The 16628-nt window shown below is 47.2% G+C and overlaps 1 protein-coding gene and 1 pseudogene across 4 annotated transcripts; both read right to left on the bottom strand.

Moving 5' to 3' along the window:
- Positions 1-349: 349 nt before the first annotated feature.
- On the bottom strand, positions 350-656 carry LOC143670150 (small integral membrane protein 14 pseudogene; annotated as a pseudogene).
- A 7938-nt stretch (positions 657-8594) lies between these two features.
- Positions 8595-16389, bottom strand: LOC143670280 (melanoma-associated antigen 10-like). Of its 4 annotated transcripts, none has more exons than XM_077144978.1 (3): positions 16318-16389; positions 11720-11804; positions 8595-10176 (listed from the first exon to the last, which is right to left on the bottom strand). In XM_077144978.1, exon 3 carries the CDS (start codon positions 10108-10110, stop codon positions 9019-9021), a length of 1092 nt encoding a protein of 363 aa, XP_077001093.1. In that variant the 5' UTR covers positions 10111-10176; positions 11720-11804; positions 16318-16389; the 3' UTR covers positions 8595-9018. The 4 variants fall into 4 exon arrangements, with proteins under 4 accessions (XP_077001093.1, XP_077001092.1, XP_077001091.1 ...); XM_077144977.1 differs by lacking the exon at positions 16318-16389 and adding an exon at positions 13905-13964; XM_077144976.1 differs by lacking the exon at positions 16318-16389 and adding an exon at positions 12819-12869.
- Positions 16390-16628: the final 239 nt, after the last annotated feature.

Below are 16628 nucleotides of genomic sequence, written 5' to 3'. Positions count from 1 at the left end.
TGCAGAGATCTTAAATTTCCTTCAGTCAGGCCAGAAATCACCCCAAATATTATTATCACAGTTACAAATAGAATGAATAGAATGTTTACATTTAGGACAACCAAAAAAAGCCCCATGTAACTTTTTTCAGTAACATTTACTCAAATATAGTATGAATAGGAATGGTGGTAACACAGGAAGCAAAAATACGATTTCAAGTGAAATTTCTAGAAACCCATGGAAACAATACCATCCCATATTGCAAAGGAAAAAGGAAAAGCAGTGATAATGGGGTCAGGCATACTCTGGTCATCTTCATTCATTTGGCCATGCAAGGTGTTTAACTACTTTCACTTGCCATATCATGAAGTTAATCCACAGGAGAAGCTGGTGAATCTTGTCCATTATGAGGACTGGCTGGCTTTCCAGGTAGGTTGGATCCTCTTAGATTAGGAGGTCTCACACTCAGGAAGAACAAGATCACTGAAATAAACATCCAGGCCACCAAGATCATAGTAATACTGATGCCATTATCATCAGAAGGTCCTGGTGATTCCTGAAGACGTTCTGTGTGTGGTGCAGTAGGACTGGGACTACCTCAACTGATTGACCAGACTTCTCATCACATGTTCTTGAGAGCAAATGCATTCACAGGGATCAAATCCACCTTCTTCCATGATTACTCAGTTTGATTTAACTTGACTGTTTAAATCTTTTCTGAGGAAAGGCTGCTGGCGTCGGGGTCCTTCTGTCACATGGGTAGGCACATGGCCGGTCTCTTCTGATTCTTCTCTCTTGGCTTTCCTTGTTTCAGCTTCTGTTTCTTTCAGTTTCTGTCTCTAATCTTTCTCAATTCCTTCTTTCTGCTAACTTTGGTTTATTTTGCTCCTCTATGTCTAGTTTCTTAAACTATAAAATTAAGTTATTAATTTGAAATTTTCTTCTCTTTTAATGTAGGCATTTGCAGCTGTAAATTTCCCTCTGAGTACTGTTTTCATTGCATTCCATAAGCTTTGGTATGTTGTATTGTGTTTTCATTTGTCTCAAAAGATTTTCTAATGTCCATTGTAATTTTTTCTTTGACACATTGGTTGTTTAAGGATGCATTGTTTACTTTCCACATAGTTGTGGATTTTTAAAATTTCCCTTCTATTGTTGATTTCTAGTGCCATTCCATTGTGGCTAGAGAAGATATTTTACATGACTTCAGTCTTTTTACATTTATTGAGACTTGTTTTGTGGCCAAACATATGGGCTATATTATATAAGGTCTCATATGCACTTAAGTAAAGTTTATTTTGCTGTTGTTCAGTGTTTTAAGTATATAATGTTAGTTGTAGCTTGTTTGCAGCATTTTTCAAATCCTCTATTTACTAACTGATCTGGTATCTATTATTGAAGGTGATATTTTGAACTCTCCAACTATCACTGTCGAACTATTCCTCCATTTAATTCTCTCAATTTTTGCTTCAGATATGTTGAATCTCTGTTGTTGGATTGATACATGTTTATAATTATTATATCTTCTTGATGAATCAACCCTTTCATCAATGTGCATTGTCCTAAAATCTATTTCATATGTTATTAGTATTAACCATCCCAGATCTCTTTTGGTTGCTAGTTGCATGGGATATCTCGTTCAATTGTTTAACTTTCAATCTATTCTGCCATGGATCTAAAGTGAGTCTCTTATAAACAGCAAATACTTGGATGTTGTTTTATAACTCCATTTTATCAATTTTTTCTTTTTAATTAGAGAAGTTAATCCATTTACATTTAAATAAATCAGTTGTAAGGTAGCAGTGACTTCTACTATTTTTCTGTATGTTTTATGTATATATTATATCTTTTTTGCTCCTCAGTCTTTCCATTACCATCTTATTTTGTTTTTAATTGACTTAGGGTATTGTACCATTTTGATCCCTTATAACTTCCTTTTCTGTATATTTTTAAGTAATTTTTCTAGTGGTTACCTTGGGGATTATAGTTAAAATCTTAAAATCATAACAATCTAGTTTGAATTAATATGAAGTTTCAATAGTATGTAAAAACTGTGCTCTTAGATCATTTTCTCCACCCTTATGTTGTTATTGTCACAAATTTCATCTTTATAGATTATATGCCCATTACCATAGATTTATACATTTTTATGCATTTTTTATTTTAAATCATATAGGAAATAAGTATTGGTTGCAAACCAAACTGCAATAATACTCTTTTAAAATTTTTATTGATATATATTATGTATTCAAATACCATATAATGATATTCTTTCATAGATACCAAATTAGTTACCTTTGCCTGTATCCTTTATTTATTCATATGGATTTTATTTACTCTCTAGGGTTTTTTAATTTCAGCCTGAAGAACTCCCTTAAGCATTTTTTCATATGGCAGGTATACCCGTGACCAACTTTCTCATTTAAAAAAATCTGGAAATATTTTAATTTCTCCTTCATATTTGCAGGTTAATTTATCTGCTATAGAATTTTTCATAGACATTTGTGGGGTTTTTTGCTTTCAGCATTTTAAATATGTCATCCCATTGCTTTCTGGTCTCTTTGGCTTTTGATGAGTAATTGGCTCTTACTCCTATTCAAGATCCCTTGTCCATGAAAGTCTCTCCTCTATTGCTTGTTTCAAGGCTCTGTCTTTGGATTTCAGCAGTTTACTTACATTTCTCATTTTGTATCTCTTTGAGTTCAACCTACTTGAAGTTTGTTGAGCTTCTTGAATAGAGTCATGAGTTTCAACAAATTTGTGAAGACTTATTCATTATTTCTTCAAATATTCTTTCTGCCCCTTCTCTCTCTCTTCTCCTTCCTGGACTTCCATTATGCATATGTTGGTATACTTGACGTTGTCCCATAGGTCTCAGGCTCTGTCCATTTTATAAAAAAATTCTCCTTCCTTTCTGTTCCTCAGACTATCAATTAGTTATGGGATGCACCACGGAGTCTTGGTTTCCAGTACTTGCACCCAAGATTGCCTTCAGCTCCTTGCTCTCTTGCCATGAAAAACTAGTTACTGTAGAGTTGCCAGCTGCCTAAAAAATACACTTGGTTATAAGAGCTAAGTGTCTGGGTATTAGTAGGTGTACACTTAGCCTTAGCAAAGAATGCCAAAAGTAGAGTTTCAGAAGTGATGTGAGATGGTATATGTGAAATTAAAAACTCATGATATGTAACTGCATATATACTTATATACCAATGCCGCAAATACACAGGCATTGGTATATACACAGTTCAACATTTTCTGATTGTATTTTTTGTTGAGTACTTTCTCTTTTCAAGTCTGCACAGCTTTATTTATGGCATCCCATAGGGTGTAGGCCACAATCTACACAATACTTACTTGATTTTACCTAAACTAGTGGCCCAATCAATGACCTCTGACAGAGCCAAACTAATCTCTAATCCATGCCCTTCTCCTGATAATCAGACCCATGTTTACTATATCCACTGGACAGCTCCAATTCAACAGCCGACAAGACCTCACCACTTATGTGACCTATGGTAACTTCATCCTCCATTCCCTTCCTCATCTCTACCCCTAACTCAAATCACCACAAATTCTTCCTCTTTTATCTTCACTCTAAGCTAAGAAGAACATTTTCTACTTTGATAACCAACCTACATAACTCAAAATCATATTATAGACTCTCCCAACTTTTTCATAAGAAAAGTTATCTTCCTGAACTTTCTCATATCAGTCTCTTCTTCAACATCTTTCCACTCAAACATGAATTAAGAACACTGCCATTTTATTTACTTATTTTTGATTACTTGGTGTTCTTTCTCAGCATGTGTTCCCTAATTGTTAGCTAGATAAATGAATGAATCAATCAATCAACAAAATATCAAAGGGTCACATTTACTGATTCAAAATAAGGAGTTTGCCCCCTGTCTGGGACTTCTGTCTCCATGCAAGAAATTTAAAGCACTATTACTGTCCTCTGAAATTCAGAATTTCCATGGAAAGCTATCACTGAAAGTGTTATTATGGACATTTTCTTCCGAGGCTCAAGTACCATCCCGGAGATGGGGATGCCTCCAACAGGATGGCATGTGATTGTTCCTGCACTGAACCCAGACATCCCCATAACCCCCAGTCAGGTATGGCAGGTCATACCCCATTATCTGGAGGAAGTGAGCCATTTCCACGGGTTTTTCATCTGCCCTGCAAATGTTCGTACCGTGGGCCAACTCTCTATCAAGACAGTACCTGTGGCAACGTAGTCCAAAAATCCTAGCCTCGGGATTCATATATTTTAGCTTGCTATGAACTCAGCAGCCATGGGAGGCAGTTTGAGCTAAGCACATCATCTGGATTGTTTTACAAGACATGTCCACACCCAGCTCTTTATCTTCAGTATTCCAGGGCTTTTCTTGTATGATTTCCCTCTCTTTGCAGCTGCTCTGCTCTTTTCCACTGCTCATTGGTACTCCTGACCTGTCTCTACTGTCAGCCATTAGTCACCAAACCTAGTCACTCACATAGCCCCAACCTTCTATAGAGGAGGTGAACTTTGCATAGTGGGAAAAAAAACAGCCTAGATCAGGCATCAAGAAAGTTAGTTTCTAGCCTTTGTAATCTGACAAGCATGCACTGGACCACTAGAGCAGTCAAGATTTGTGGCTCCACCAGAATGGTGTATGGGAACCACTATACTCTGCCTAACAGGTTTAGGGGATTCCAAGTTAGGGCAGGCCTTTGGTTCTTTCATCCAATAGACCTAGCCATTTAATAACCCTGAAACTTCCAGCTGATAATGATGCTTCAGAGATTTCCCAAGCTTATTCCTGTAAGTTGTCCTGTATCACAACACCCGCATACTGCACATTCTCTCCTTCTGGTCTCTTCTCCATCCTACACTGAATTCCGGATTTAAACCCATGAGTACTACCTTGCCCTGAGCTCTCAGAACTTGTTTTCACATGTAGTCTCTCTCATGGATGCTGGCAATTACTCTCCTTCAGAATCCTCTCAATGCCCCTCACAGTCTGAGGGTGCCCTATCTGGCGAAATTCTTGCTTTTCAATGTAAAAGAGAAATGTCTTGTTGACATTTCAGAAATTTAAGCCATATTCAAAAGAATCTTATTATTCATTACACCACTACATAAATCCAGCTTTATATGGTAAGGGATTAAGTTAATATTCTTCTTAACATAAATAGAAAAAGAGGATAACTCAAATTACAATAACAGTGAGACAATATTTTTTTTTACCCATAATGTTTACCAAAATTTAAAATTGATAAAATATTTGTTAATGTGAAGGATATTCACATACCTTAATGACTGAGAATATGAACTGGTACAGGCTTTTTGGAATAAAAATTTGAAAATATTTGTAAAAACTTAAGTATCCATACTTTTTCCCCTTTAAGCCAATGTCCATATCAATACGTCTTTCAAAGACAAACAATTTTCTCCAAGAGTTAATGTTCAAAGACAGTAATTTCAGTTCTACTTATCACAGCAGCAAATGGGCAGTAATTTATGTGACCATCGGGAGAAGAATATTTTAATTAATTGTGACACACATACTTTAGAATTCTAGGGAGTAGTAACAGAAGTGAGGTAGAGCCACATGTGCTGTCATGGAGAGATCCTGCATCTAGTTTATTAAGTGGCAAAGGCAGGAAGAAGATCAATTGTTACATCATTACTCATGTATATTTATAAAAACATAATATATTTTTATAGAACACATATCTATGAAAAAGCCTAGAATCAAATTTGGAAACTACATACCAGATTGTTATTATGGTTACTGCCGAGGAAAAGGACTGAGTTTTGGAAGAACTTTGTATAGAAGAGAATTAGGATTTCTCTGTATTTTTAGAATTTTTTGCAACAAAAATATATGTACTATAACATTTGTAATTAAAATATTTAAATAAGCCTATCAACAGAAATACTAGCTGTGTGTTATTAGTCAGTTAAAACAACTGCTAGGAAATACAAAAGGCAAAACCTGAAATTTGCTTGGCTACATAGTAGGAGCACATAAACTAGTTTCAGCTTCATTATGTTATGACAACAATCCTCTTTATTTTGCAAAGAGCTTCTGAGAAGGCATATATAAATCTTGAAATTCTAAAACTTTTTCAAGTGACTGTGTGAAAGGTGTTTTCAAATAAAAGATTACATCTAATTTTCAAAGGGGTTTGTAAATCTCAGTGGGGGGTACACCTTCTTCACTCAATAACACTTTTATGCACAGCCCTTTGTAATAATCTTTATAATCTCAGTAGGCTGAGACATTTTCTCTTTCTTTTTGATGCATGATCAAAATCTTAGCTTGTGAGTCTCTGATGCACTCCACATAACTTAACATGACTGAACACCTGTACATGTATAATTTGATATGCAGAATGCCAGGAATTTCCTGTAAGGTAGGTAGGTACAAGAGGTAATGGAAGGATGGCTAATCATTTTTTCTTCTTTAATGAATTAACATGTCAAATAAGGAATCATTTTTCACTTGTTACTGGAACACCAAGGTTTTGAGGAATTCAGCCTCAGTAGACGTTTGCTACATAGTGAATTCCATGACCCTTCCACACACGTGAGGGAAGCTTTGTTTGGGTCTTGACCACTGAGGCAAGCTTATGTATCTGTGTAAGTGTTCAGTGGCCACTTTCAAATATGAAACCCCATTGAAATCCTATTGCAAATATCTGGGTGGTTTCAAAAACCTTCTCTAATGTCAGATTTATGTCCCAAGACCCAGTAGATTGTGTTTCAACTCATACTCTAATCACCAGCCTATTTGGAACCCCTTTGAGAGTGTGCTTTGAAGACACTTGAAGGGTAGGAGTGTTACAACACAATTGCCCAACGTACACTTTTATGATGAGGGGGCAGCTGCTGAGGGGTTCCAGGGTGAAGGATGGGGCAGCCAGTGGACTTCTGCAAGCAATAGAAATATTCTTTGTCAGGGGAAGAGCAGATGATTCTAGGTTATTCCACTAAAGCAAGACACAGCCTTTCAGAGTAGGCTGCAGTGATGAGCTGGCCAGCAGGCCAGGCTCCAGAGTTGGGTTGGGGGGTAAACCTGCAGAAGTTCAAGGGATAGGGCTGCAATGCAAGAGACTGCTTGGTCTGGAAAACAAAAAAAGCAGGTCCCTGGGTGATCTCAGTTCTCAAGGAAACCTGGGGCTCTGTCCAGCTGATCCTAGGTGGTTAAAGTTCACAAACAATCCCCACATTGTATCTTATTCCCATTTTGTCACCTTCTTTAAGCCAGCTTTTAGTTCCTTGGCCACAAGGCCCTTTGGGTCACCTGAGAGACCCTATGGAGTAGTGAGAAGACACGTTTGCCTCAAGCTTGGAAGAGCAGGAACAGCTGGACTCCAGACGAACTCAGACCAGGGGTCTAGTTCCAGCCCTGCCATTTAGCATTTGCTCCTGTCATCTGGAGCAAATTACCCAGTGCTATGAACCTTAGGTCCTTCATCTGTAAAATATGTTTGATCAGCAATGTCTGGTAGGACTGATGGACTTTATATAATGTATATAAATCACCTGGAAGTGTCTGGTACATATTGGACCTTTAATGAAGGGCAGTTCCTTCCATTTGATTCCAGACCCCATCACCTTCTCCTGTGGAATCTTATTGCTGTCTGGGAAACCTCTGCAAATACACAGAGTATAGGATATACAAAAAACCAAATCAGTAAAAAATGCTGCTTTGCAAAAAGGTCAGTAGAGTTTCCCTCTTTGAGCATTTATTATCTAATTTGGGTATGGGGATGACTTCTCCAGCTGGATGCGACTCACATCTCCTAAAATCTGAATCATGGGCCAAATTCTTCCTTTCCTCACTGCTGTTCTTTTACCCAAACCATTACTTAAGTTCATTTAGCCTGCACTGAAAATCTATGCCTTGCTTAGATTTAGTCAAATTTCACTGCAGGTAAATTTAAAATTCCCTTTTAATGGAATGGGTTCTAGTTTTCTCAGGCCCAGGAGAAAGGGCCATACTCAAGGTCTTCTGAACAATTGCTTCAAAAGAGCATCACCTAATTTCTGAAGAAGTTCTTACATGAGTGCATAAAGACCTAGCTCCAGATCAGTGTTCAATTGCACTGGGCCCAGAGAACAGGACACCTTCCATACCTGCCCCAGAGGGAGAGTTTTCTCTGATTTAGTCATGACCTAAATCTAACTGCTCAGAGCCGTTTTCCGGGCCAGGCTTTTCACTCAATTCTGAGAGAGACCACGTGAAGGGCTGGGTCCCTGCCAACACTGTTATCAATTACATTAACTCCCATAGATGGAACTGCCTTTTCCCTGAGCTCCAAACTACCATGGTGCAGAACACTTACAATTGATTGCTCTCAAATCTTAGTGGATGCCTCACCATCTTCCTTACATGATTAATGCTCCTAAACTTTACCATACTATGCTTATCCTCGTGTCTCACTAGCATAATAGTGCCTTCCAAAGATCAGGTGCTCACTCTATGTTTGGAGAATAAGTGAGCTGGGTGAGCAGGGAATTTGTTTTACAATTACTTAATTTCTCCCACAATCTTGAATGAGTCAACAAATCCAAGTATATATCTTTTATTTTACAGAACAGAGCAAAGAATGATAAGGGGATCAAAAAACTAACCAACTTCATATTTTCCTCTATTTTAATGCTTTCTTTATATTTCCAGAGGCATTTTTATTTCAATGACATATTATCTTACTCTGAATCACAGAATAAAAAGGAAGATTTCCCATTTTGTTTTACAAAATAGCAAAAACTCTTATTCTTAAACCAGATAAACAGCAATATATGGGAAATACATGAACGTCATCCATAAATTTTAATTCTGGAGCTAAGTAAACCTTCTATTAACAGGAACAACATTTGAGGAATACCGAAAATAGAATGAAAGATAAAGCTCGTAGTCAACACTACAGCAAAGGAACACAAAGACATTATAAACCGTGTGCCCCCAGTCCCAGCTTGGCCCTCCAATACTTAGATTTGTGACTGTCCTTTTCAACCACAGAGTGAGGAACTGGCCAGAGAATTCATTAAAGGCAGGAGGAGCTGCTGGATGAAGCACCGGCAGCAGTGTAACCCATGGTAGCATTTCTGGCCTGGGCTCTCATTTCCTCATCTCTCAATGCCTCCTCATACCACAGTGGGAAGGAGCTGGGGTCACTCCCATTGATCTTGGCCAGAAACTCCAGGACTTTCATCTTAGTGGTTTCAGCGTGGGCCCTGGGACCCCACAGGAACTCATAGCGCACAGGATGACTGCCGGGTACCCTGCGGTACTCGAGGTACTTTGCCTGCACCCAATCTCTGGTGAGGAGCTTCCTGGGCTCCCCGTAGATGTAATGCTCCCTCCCAGGATACACCCCCATCACACCCAGCATATCCCAGATCGTCTCCTCAGGAACACAGTTGCCCTCCATGAAAATTATGCTCAGGATAAACATCAGAATACCAGCCTTTGGCAAGCTATGATTGTTACTCATCCCTTCATCATAGGTGAAGCCCAGTGCATTGGTGAGGACATAGCACTCGCCAGTGGGATCCACTTCCTTCACAGCAATGCCAAACACCAGCTCCATGCACTCAGAGGCTTCTCTGAAGATGACAGGAAAGTGGTCCTTGTAGTTTTGGATAACCATCTCCAGCATTTCTGCCTTGGTGATGGGCTCCTTTATTTGATACTTGAGAAGCAGGAACTTCACCAAGTCATCCACCTTATCATTGATAGCACTTCTGAGCAAGGATTCAGCATTGAGCTGGAACTGCAAATTGCTTGAGCCCTCCGCTTCTGGGCAGCTGGAGCCTTCATCTGATTGACTCAATGGAGTGGCTTCCAGGGCAGCATGGGAAGAGCAGGCTCTCTGAGGACTCCCGGGAGTACTCGGTGTCCCAGGAGCAGAAACATCTTCTGGGGTGCTTGGGATCAGAGGATAGCATGAGGAAGATGAGGACGAGGAGGAGGTGGAGAGGGGGAAGGAGGAAGAGGAACAGGGGGAGGAGGAGGAAGAGGCGAAGATCTCCTCCACAGCTGAGGAATCCTGTGCATTCTCGGAGTCTTGCGTCTCATTTTGGGTCTTAAGGCCTTCCTCAAGCACGACACGTCGACGCTTTAGAGCATGGGACATGATGACACTCTTTGCGAGTGGAGGCAACGGAAGGAGTGTGAGAGTGGGAAACGAGAGCCCACAGGCCTAAGGAAAGAGGGAGAGTGTAAGTGGACTGAATCTTGGTGTCTGACAAAGGCCAACTTATAAGTTTTCTCTTTTGGGAGTGCTTGAGGGCCTCACGGCTCTTCTGTCCTCCTGCTCAGCCTGGCCCCAAAGAACCTGAGTGAGGAAGCGAGACAGCTCTTTAAGGGTCAGCCTGTCAGCACAGCCTGAGGCATCCAGGGCTGAGAGAAGGGCAGGTGGGGTCAGGTGGTATAGGGTCCTCTCTGTTCTCAGGTAAGGGTAGACACATTCAGGGCATGAACCTCACCTTGACTCTGGCAATGCCTGGGCTTATTTTGCTCAGCTGACCTCAGATCAAGGTCCTCATGTCCCGGTTCCGGGAGCTCCTGTAACAGGAACTGGGGAGGTATCTCAGGCTGCTGAATGCAAACATAGACCTGAGCCACCCTGCAGTGACAGAAGAAGCAGAATGGACTCTCTAGGATCCCCAGTGTTCCTCAGTGGACAGTGCCCTGGGTGCTCACTCAGGATCCTCACCTTTCCCCTTGTAAGGCCTGGGCTCCACCCTTCTGTTCACCTGAGGGAAAATTCTCAGAACAAAAAGCCACATCTTTGAGACCGAACAGAATGAAGTGAGGGGGACTTAACATCTGATCTCACCTGCCCAGGACTTCTAAGGGGTGACAGCAAGGGCTGGCTAAATTCCACAGTTGTCCATATGTCCTGGTATTGGGGCTTTCCCCTCAGTTTTTGCCTTAATACCTGAGATTACCTTTACTGACCTGAGGTCACCTTCTTTAGATAAAGGTCTCATCTCCATGAGACACTAAAAGAGGAAGTGAGGGGATCCATATCCAAACATGGGGGAGAGAAGGTCAGCCTGGGGATGGGATCGAGTCTTTTCTTATATGGGGAGGGTACCCTAAGTCCTCACATTGACTCCTGACAGGGTCTGGGATTGTTTCCTCTGTTGACCTGAATTCATCTCACACCCGCATCCTCTCTTCACTCCTGTGGAAGAGTGTGTGTGCCATATACAGTGATCTCTGCCAAGGTCCTCTCAGGTCTGAGAGCAGGAATAGGACACAGATTCTGTGGGATCCCTCTATCTGGGAGTGGGTCCTCAGACCTCCTGTGGCATCCTTATCTTGACTGTGCCAAGGCCTGAAAATCCTCTTTCCACTACCCTGAGTCTGGTACCCTCAAATGAAGGTCTTCACAGCCCCGATATACCCAAGAAGTAATGGTACACTAGATGGTCTCAAGGCTGACAGTTGGGGAGGGTTTCTGTGTGGCCTCTTCTTTGTGGAGGTAGAGAGTCCCCTCAGTCTCCACTCAGGTTATCCACATTGACCCAATAAAGGCTAGGACACTTCCATTTGCTGACCTATGTCCAACCCTTCATGACTGAGGCCCTCATTTTCCTGAGATTCTGCACGGAGGATGAAGTCACAGGTTGCCATATATAGCCACCATACCCTGGGACGTTCTAGGTCTGATAGCAGAGAAAAGAAAGAGTTGGAGGCCCCTCTGTTAAGAGGCAAGATGGGTGGTCCTTACTTACTTTCTCTTGGTTATAGGCAGTGCCTGGGGCCCTTTATGTCGAAGTGAACTCGGCTCCCTCAAACCAGTATTCACCACCCAGAGACCTACAAGGCAGAAGAGGAGGTGTAATACATCAAGCCCCCATATTTCCGAGCTTCTAGGACTGAAAACAAGGGCAGCCTTCTCTGATGTTAAGTCTCCCTAGTCCTCCCTCAGGATCCTCACCTAGATGTCTGACGGGACATGGGATCCTCCCTCCGTTGACCTCAGGCTGCCTTCTCAGAACAAACCCCTCCCCCAGACTCCCAGGGCAGAAGTCAGGAAGCACCACGTCCGGCCATGCTGCCCTGGGCGTCCCAGGCCGATAGCAGTGGCATGGGAGGGGGACTGGGGCATGGGAAGGGGACTGGGGCCTTCGCTTTCAGAATGGGGGACCACTTAGTTCTCCCTCAGGGTCCTCACCTAGATGTCTGACGGGAGGTGGGATCTTCCCTCCGCTGACCTCAGGCCGCCTTCTCAGAACAAACCCCTCCCCCAGACTCCCAGGGCAGAAGTCAGGAAGCGCCACATCCCGCCACGTTGCCCTGGGTGACACAGGCCGGCAGCAGCGGCATGGGAGGGGGGCTGGGTGGGGCCTTCTCTCCCAGAATGGGGGACCACTGAGTCCTCCCTCAGGGTCTTCACCTAGAATTTGACAGGACGTGGGATCCTCCCTCCGCCGACCTGAGGCCGCCCTCTTAGAACAAACCCCTCCCCAGACTCCAATGGTGGAAGTCAGGAAGCACCACATACGGCCACGCTACCCTGGGTGTCCCAGACCGACAGCAGGGGCATGTGAGGGGGCCTGGGGCCTTCTCTTCCAGAACGGGGGACCAGTGAGTCCTTCCTCAGGGTCCTCACCTAGGTGTCTGATGGGACGTGGGATCCTCCCTCTGCCGACCCGAGGCCGCCTTCTCAGAAAAAACCCCTCCCCCAGACTCCCAGGGCGGAAATCAGCAAGCACCACATACGGCCACGCTTCCCTGGGCGTCCCAGGCCGGCAGCAGCGGCATGCGAGGGGGGCTGGGGCCTTCTATTGCAAAATGGGGGACCACTGAGTCTTCCCTCAGGGTCCTCACCTAGATGTCTGACGGGACGTGGGATCCTCCCTCCGCTGACCCGAGGCCGCCTTCTCAGAGCAAACCCCTCCCCCAGACTCCCAGAGCGGAAGTCAGGAAACACCACATCCGGCCATGCTGCCCTGGGTGTCCCAGGCTGACAGCAGGGGCAGGACTGGACTGGGACCTTCTCTTCCAGAATGGGGGACCACTGAGTCCTCCCTCAGGGTCCTCACCTAGATGTCTGACGGGACGTGGGATCCTCCCTCCGCTGACCCGAGGCTGCCTTCTCAGAACAAACCCCTCCCCCAGACTCCCAGGACGGAAGTCAGGAAGCACCACATCCGGCCACGCTGCACTGGGCGTCCCAGACCGACAGCAGCGGCGTGGGAGGGGGGCTGGGGGCTTCTCTTCCAGAATGGGGGACCACTTAGTCCTCCCTCAGGGTCCTCACCTAGATGTCTGACGGGACGTGGGATCCTCACTCTGCTGACCCGAGGCCGCCTTCTCAGAAAAAACCCCTCCCCCAGACTCCCAGGGCGGAAGTCAGGAAGCACCACATCCGGCCACGCTGCACTGGGCGTCCCAGACCGACAGCAGCGGCGTGGGAGGGGGGCTGGGGGCTTCTCTTCCAGAATGGGGGACCACTTAGTCCTCCCTCAGGGTCCTCACCTAGATGTCTGACGGGACGTGGGATCCTCACTCTGCTGACCCGAGGCCGCCTTCTCAGAAAAAACCCCTCCCCCAGACTCCCAGGGCGGAAATCAGCAAGCACCACATCCGGCCACGCTACCCTGGGTGTCCCAGACCGACAGCAGGGGCATGTGAGGGGGGCTGGGGCCTTCTCTCCCAGAATGGGGGACCACTGAGTCCTCCCTCAGGGTCCTCACCTATATGTCTGACCGGACGTGGGATCCTCCCTCCGTCGACCGGTGGCCGCCTTCTCAGAACAAACCCCTTCCCCAGATTCCCAGGGCGGAACCCAGGAAGCACCACATACGGCCACGCTTCCCTGGGCATCCCAGGCCAACAGCAGCGGCGTGGGAGGGGGGCTGGGACCTTCTCTTGAGAATGGGGGACTACTTAGTCCTCCCTCAGGGTCCTCACCTAGATGTCTGACGGGACGTGGGATCCTCCCTCTGCTGACCCCAGGCCGCCTTCTCAGAACAAACCCCTCCCCCAGACTCCCAGAGCGGAAGTCAGGAAGCACCACATCCGGCCACGCTACCCTGGGTGTCCCAGGCCGGCAGCAGGGGCAGAACGGGACTGGGATCTTCTCTTCCAGAATGGGGGACCATTTAGTCCTCCCTCAGGGTCCTCACCTAGATGTCTGACGGGACGTGGGATCCTCCCTCTGCTGACCCGAGGTCGCCTTCTCAGAACAAACCCCTCCCCCAGACTCCCAGGGCGGAAGTCAGGAAACACCACGTCGGCCACGCTGCACTGGGCGTCCGAGGCCGACAGCAGTGGCATGGGAGGGGGGCCGGGGGCTTCTCTTCCAAAATGGGGGACCACTGAGTCCTCCCTCAGGGTCCTCACCTAGATGTCTGACGGGACGTGGGATCCTCCCTCCGCTGACCCGAGGCCGCTTTCTCAGAACAAACCCCTCCCCCAGACTCCCAGGGCGGAAGTCAGGAAGCACCACGTCGGCCACGCTGCACTGGGCGTCCGAGGCCGACAGCAGTGGCATGGGAGGGGTGCTGGGGGCTTCTCTTTCAAAATGGGGGACCACTGAGTCCTCCCTCAGGGTCCTCACCTAGATGTCTGACGGGACGTGGGATCCTCCCTCCGCTGACCCGAGGCCGCCTTCTCAGAACAAACCCCTCCCCCAGACTCCCAGGGCGGAACCCAGGAAGCACCATATATGGCCACGCTGCCCTGGGCATCCCAGGCCACCAGCAGCGGCGTGGGAGGGGGGCTGGGACCTTCTCTTGAGAATGGGGGACCACTTAGTCCTCCCTCAGGGTCCTCACCTAGATGTCTGACGGGACGTGGGATCCTCCCTCTGCTGACCCCAGGCCGCCTTCTCAAAACAAACTCCTCCCCCAGATTCCCAGGCCGGAAGTCAGGAAGCACCACATCCGGCCACGCTGCCCTGGGCGTACCAGGCTGAGAGCAGCGGCATGGGAGGGGGGCTGGGGCCTTCTCTTCCAGAATGGGGGACCTGGGGCCTTCTCTTCCAGAATGGGGGACCACTTAGTCCTCCCTCAGGGTGCTCACCTAGATGTCTGACGGGACGTGTGATCCTCCCTCTGCTGACCCCAGGCTGCCTTCTCAAAACAAACTCCTCCCCCAGATTCCCAGGCCGGAAGTCAGGAAGCACCACGTCCGGCCAAGCTTCCCTGGGCGTACCAGGCTGAGAATAGCGGCATGGGAGGGGGCCTGGGGCCTTGTCTTCCAAAATGGGGGACCACTTAGTCCTCCCTCAGGGTCCTCACCTAGATGTCTGACGGGACGTGGGATCCTCCCTCTGCTGACCCGAGGCCGCCTTCTCAGAACAAACCCCTCCCCCAGATTCCCAGGCCGGAAGTCAGGAAGCACCACATCCGGCCACGCTGCCCTGGGCGTACCAGGCTGAGAGCAGCAGCATGGGAGGGGGCCTGGGGCCTTGTCTTCCAAAATGGGGGACCACTGAGTCCTCCCTCAGGGTCCTCACCTAGATGTCTGACGGGACGTGGGATCCTCCCTCCGCTGACCCGAGGCCGCCTTCTCAGGACAAACCCCTCCCCCAGACTCCCAGGGCGGAAGTCAGGAAGCACCATATACGGCCACGCTACCCTGGGCGTCCCAGGCTGAGAGCAGGGGCAGGACGGGACTGGGACCTTCTCTTCCAGAATGGGGGACCACTTAGTCCTCCCTCAGGGTCCTCACCTAGATGTCTGACGGGACGTGGGATCCTCCCTCTGCTGACCCGAGGCCGCCTTCTCAGAGCAAACCCCTCCCCCAGACTCCCAGAGCGGAAGTCAGGAAGCACCACGTCGGCCACGCTGCACTGGGCGTCCCAGGCTGAGAGCAGGGGCAGGACGGGACTGGGACCTTCTCTTCCAGAATGGGGGACCACTGAGTCCTCCCTCAGGGTCCTCACCTAGATGTCTGACGGGACGTGGGATCCTCCCTCCGTTGACCCGTGGCCGCCTTCTCAGAACAAACCCCTCCCCCAGATTCCCAGGGCGGAACCCAGGAAGCACCACATACGGCCACGCTTCCCTGGGCATCCCAGGCCAACAGCAGCGGCGTGGGAGGGGGGCTGGGACCTTCTCTTGAGAATGGGGGACTACTTAGTCCTCCCTCAGGGTCCTCACCTAGATGTCTGACGGGACGTGGGATCCTCCCTCTGCTGACCCCAGGCCGCCTTCTCAGAACAAACCCCTCCCCCAGATTCCCAGGCCGGAAGTCAGGAAGCACCACGTCCGGCCAAGCTGCCCTGGGCGTACCAGGCTGAGAGCAGCAGCATGGGAGGGGGCCTGGGGCCTTGTCTTCCAAAATGGGGGACCACTTAGTCCTCCCTCAAGGTCCTCACCTAGATGTCTGACGGGATGTGGGATCTTCCCTCCGCTGATCCAAGGCTGCCTTCTCGGAACAAACCCCTCCCCCAGACTCCCAGGGCGGAAGTGATGAAGCACCACATCCGGCCACGCTGCCTTGGGCTTCCCAGGCCGACAGCAAGGCATGTTGGGGCTGGGCACTACTCTTCTGCAATTGGGGTCCCCTTAGTCTTCCTCAGGTTTCTCATTTTCGATACTTCGCAGCACCTGGAATCCTATGTCAGCTGACTGGAGGTCACCCTTTTAGATAAACCTCCTGCCCCTGGGATCCCAAAATGTACATCAG

Source organism: Tamandua tetradactyla, chromosome X (genome assembly GCF_023851605.1).
Source record: "Tamandua tetradactyla isolate mTamTet1 chromosome X, mTamTet1.pri, whole genome shotgun sequence".
In the NCBI taxonomy this organism is placed as follows: domain Eukaryota; kingdom Metazoa; phylum Chordata; class Mammalia; order Pilosa; family Myrmecophagidae; genus Tamandua; species Tamandua tetradactyla.
Note: the sequence above shows the minus strand (reverse complement) of the source record. Positions and strands in the feature narration are given on the sequence as shown.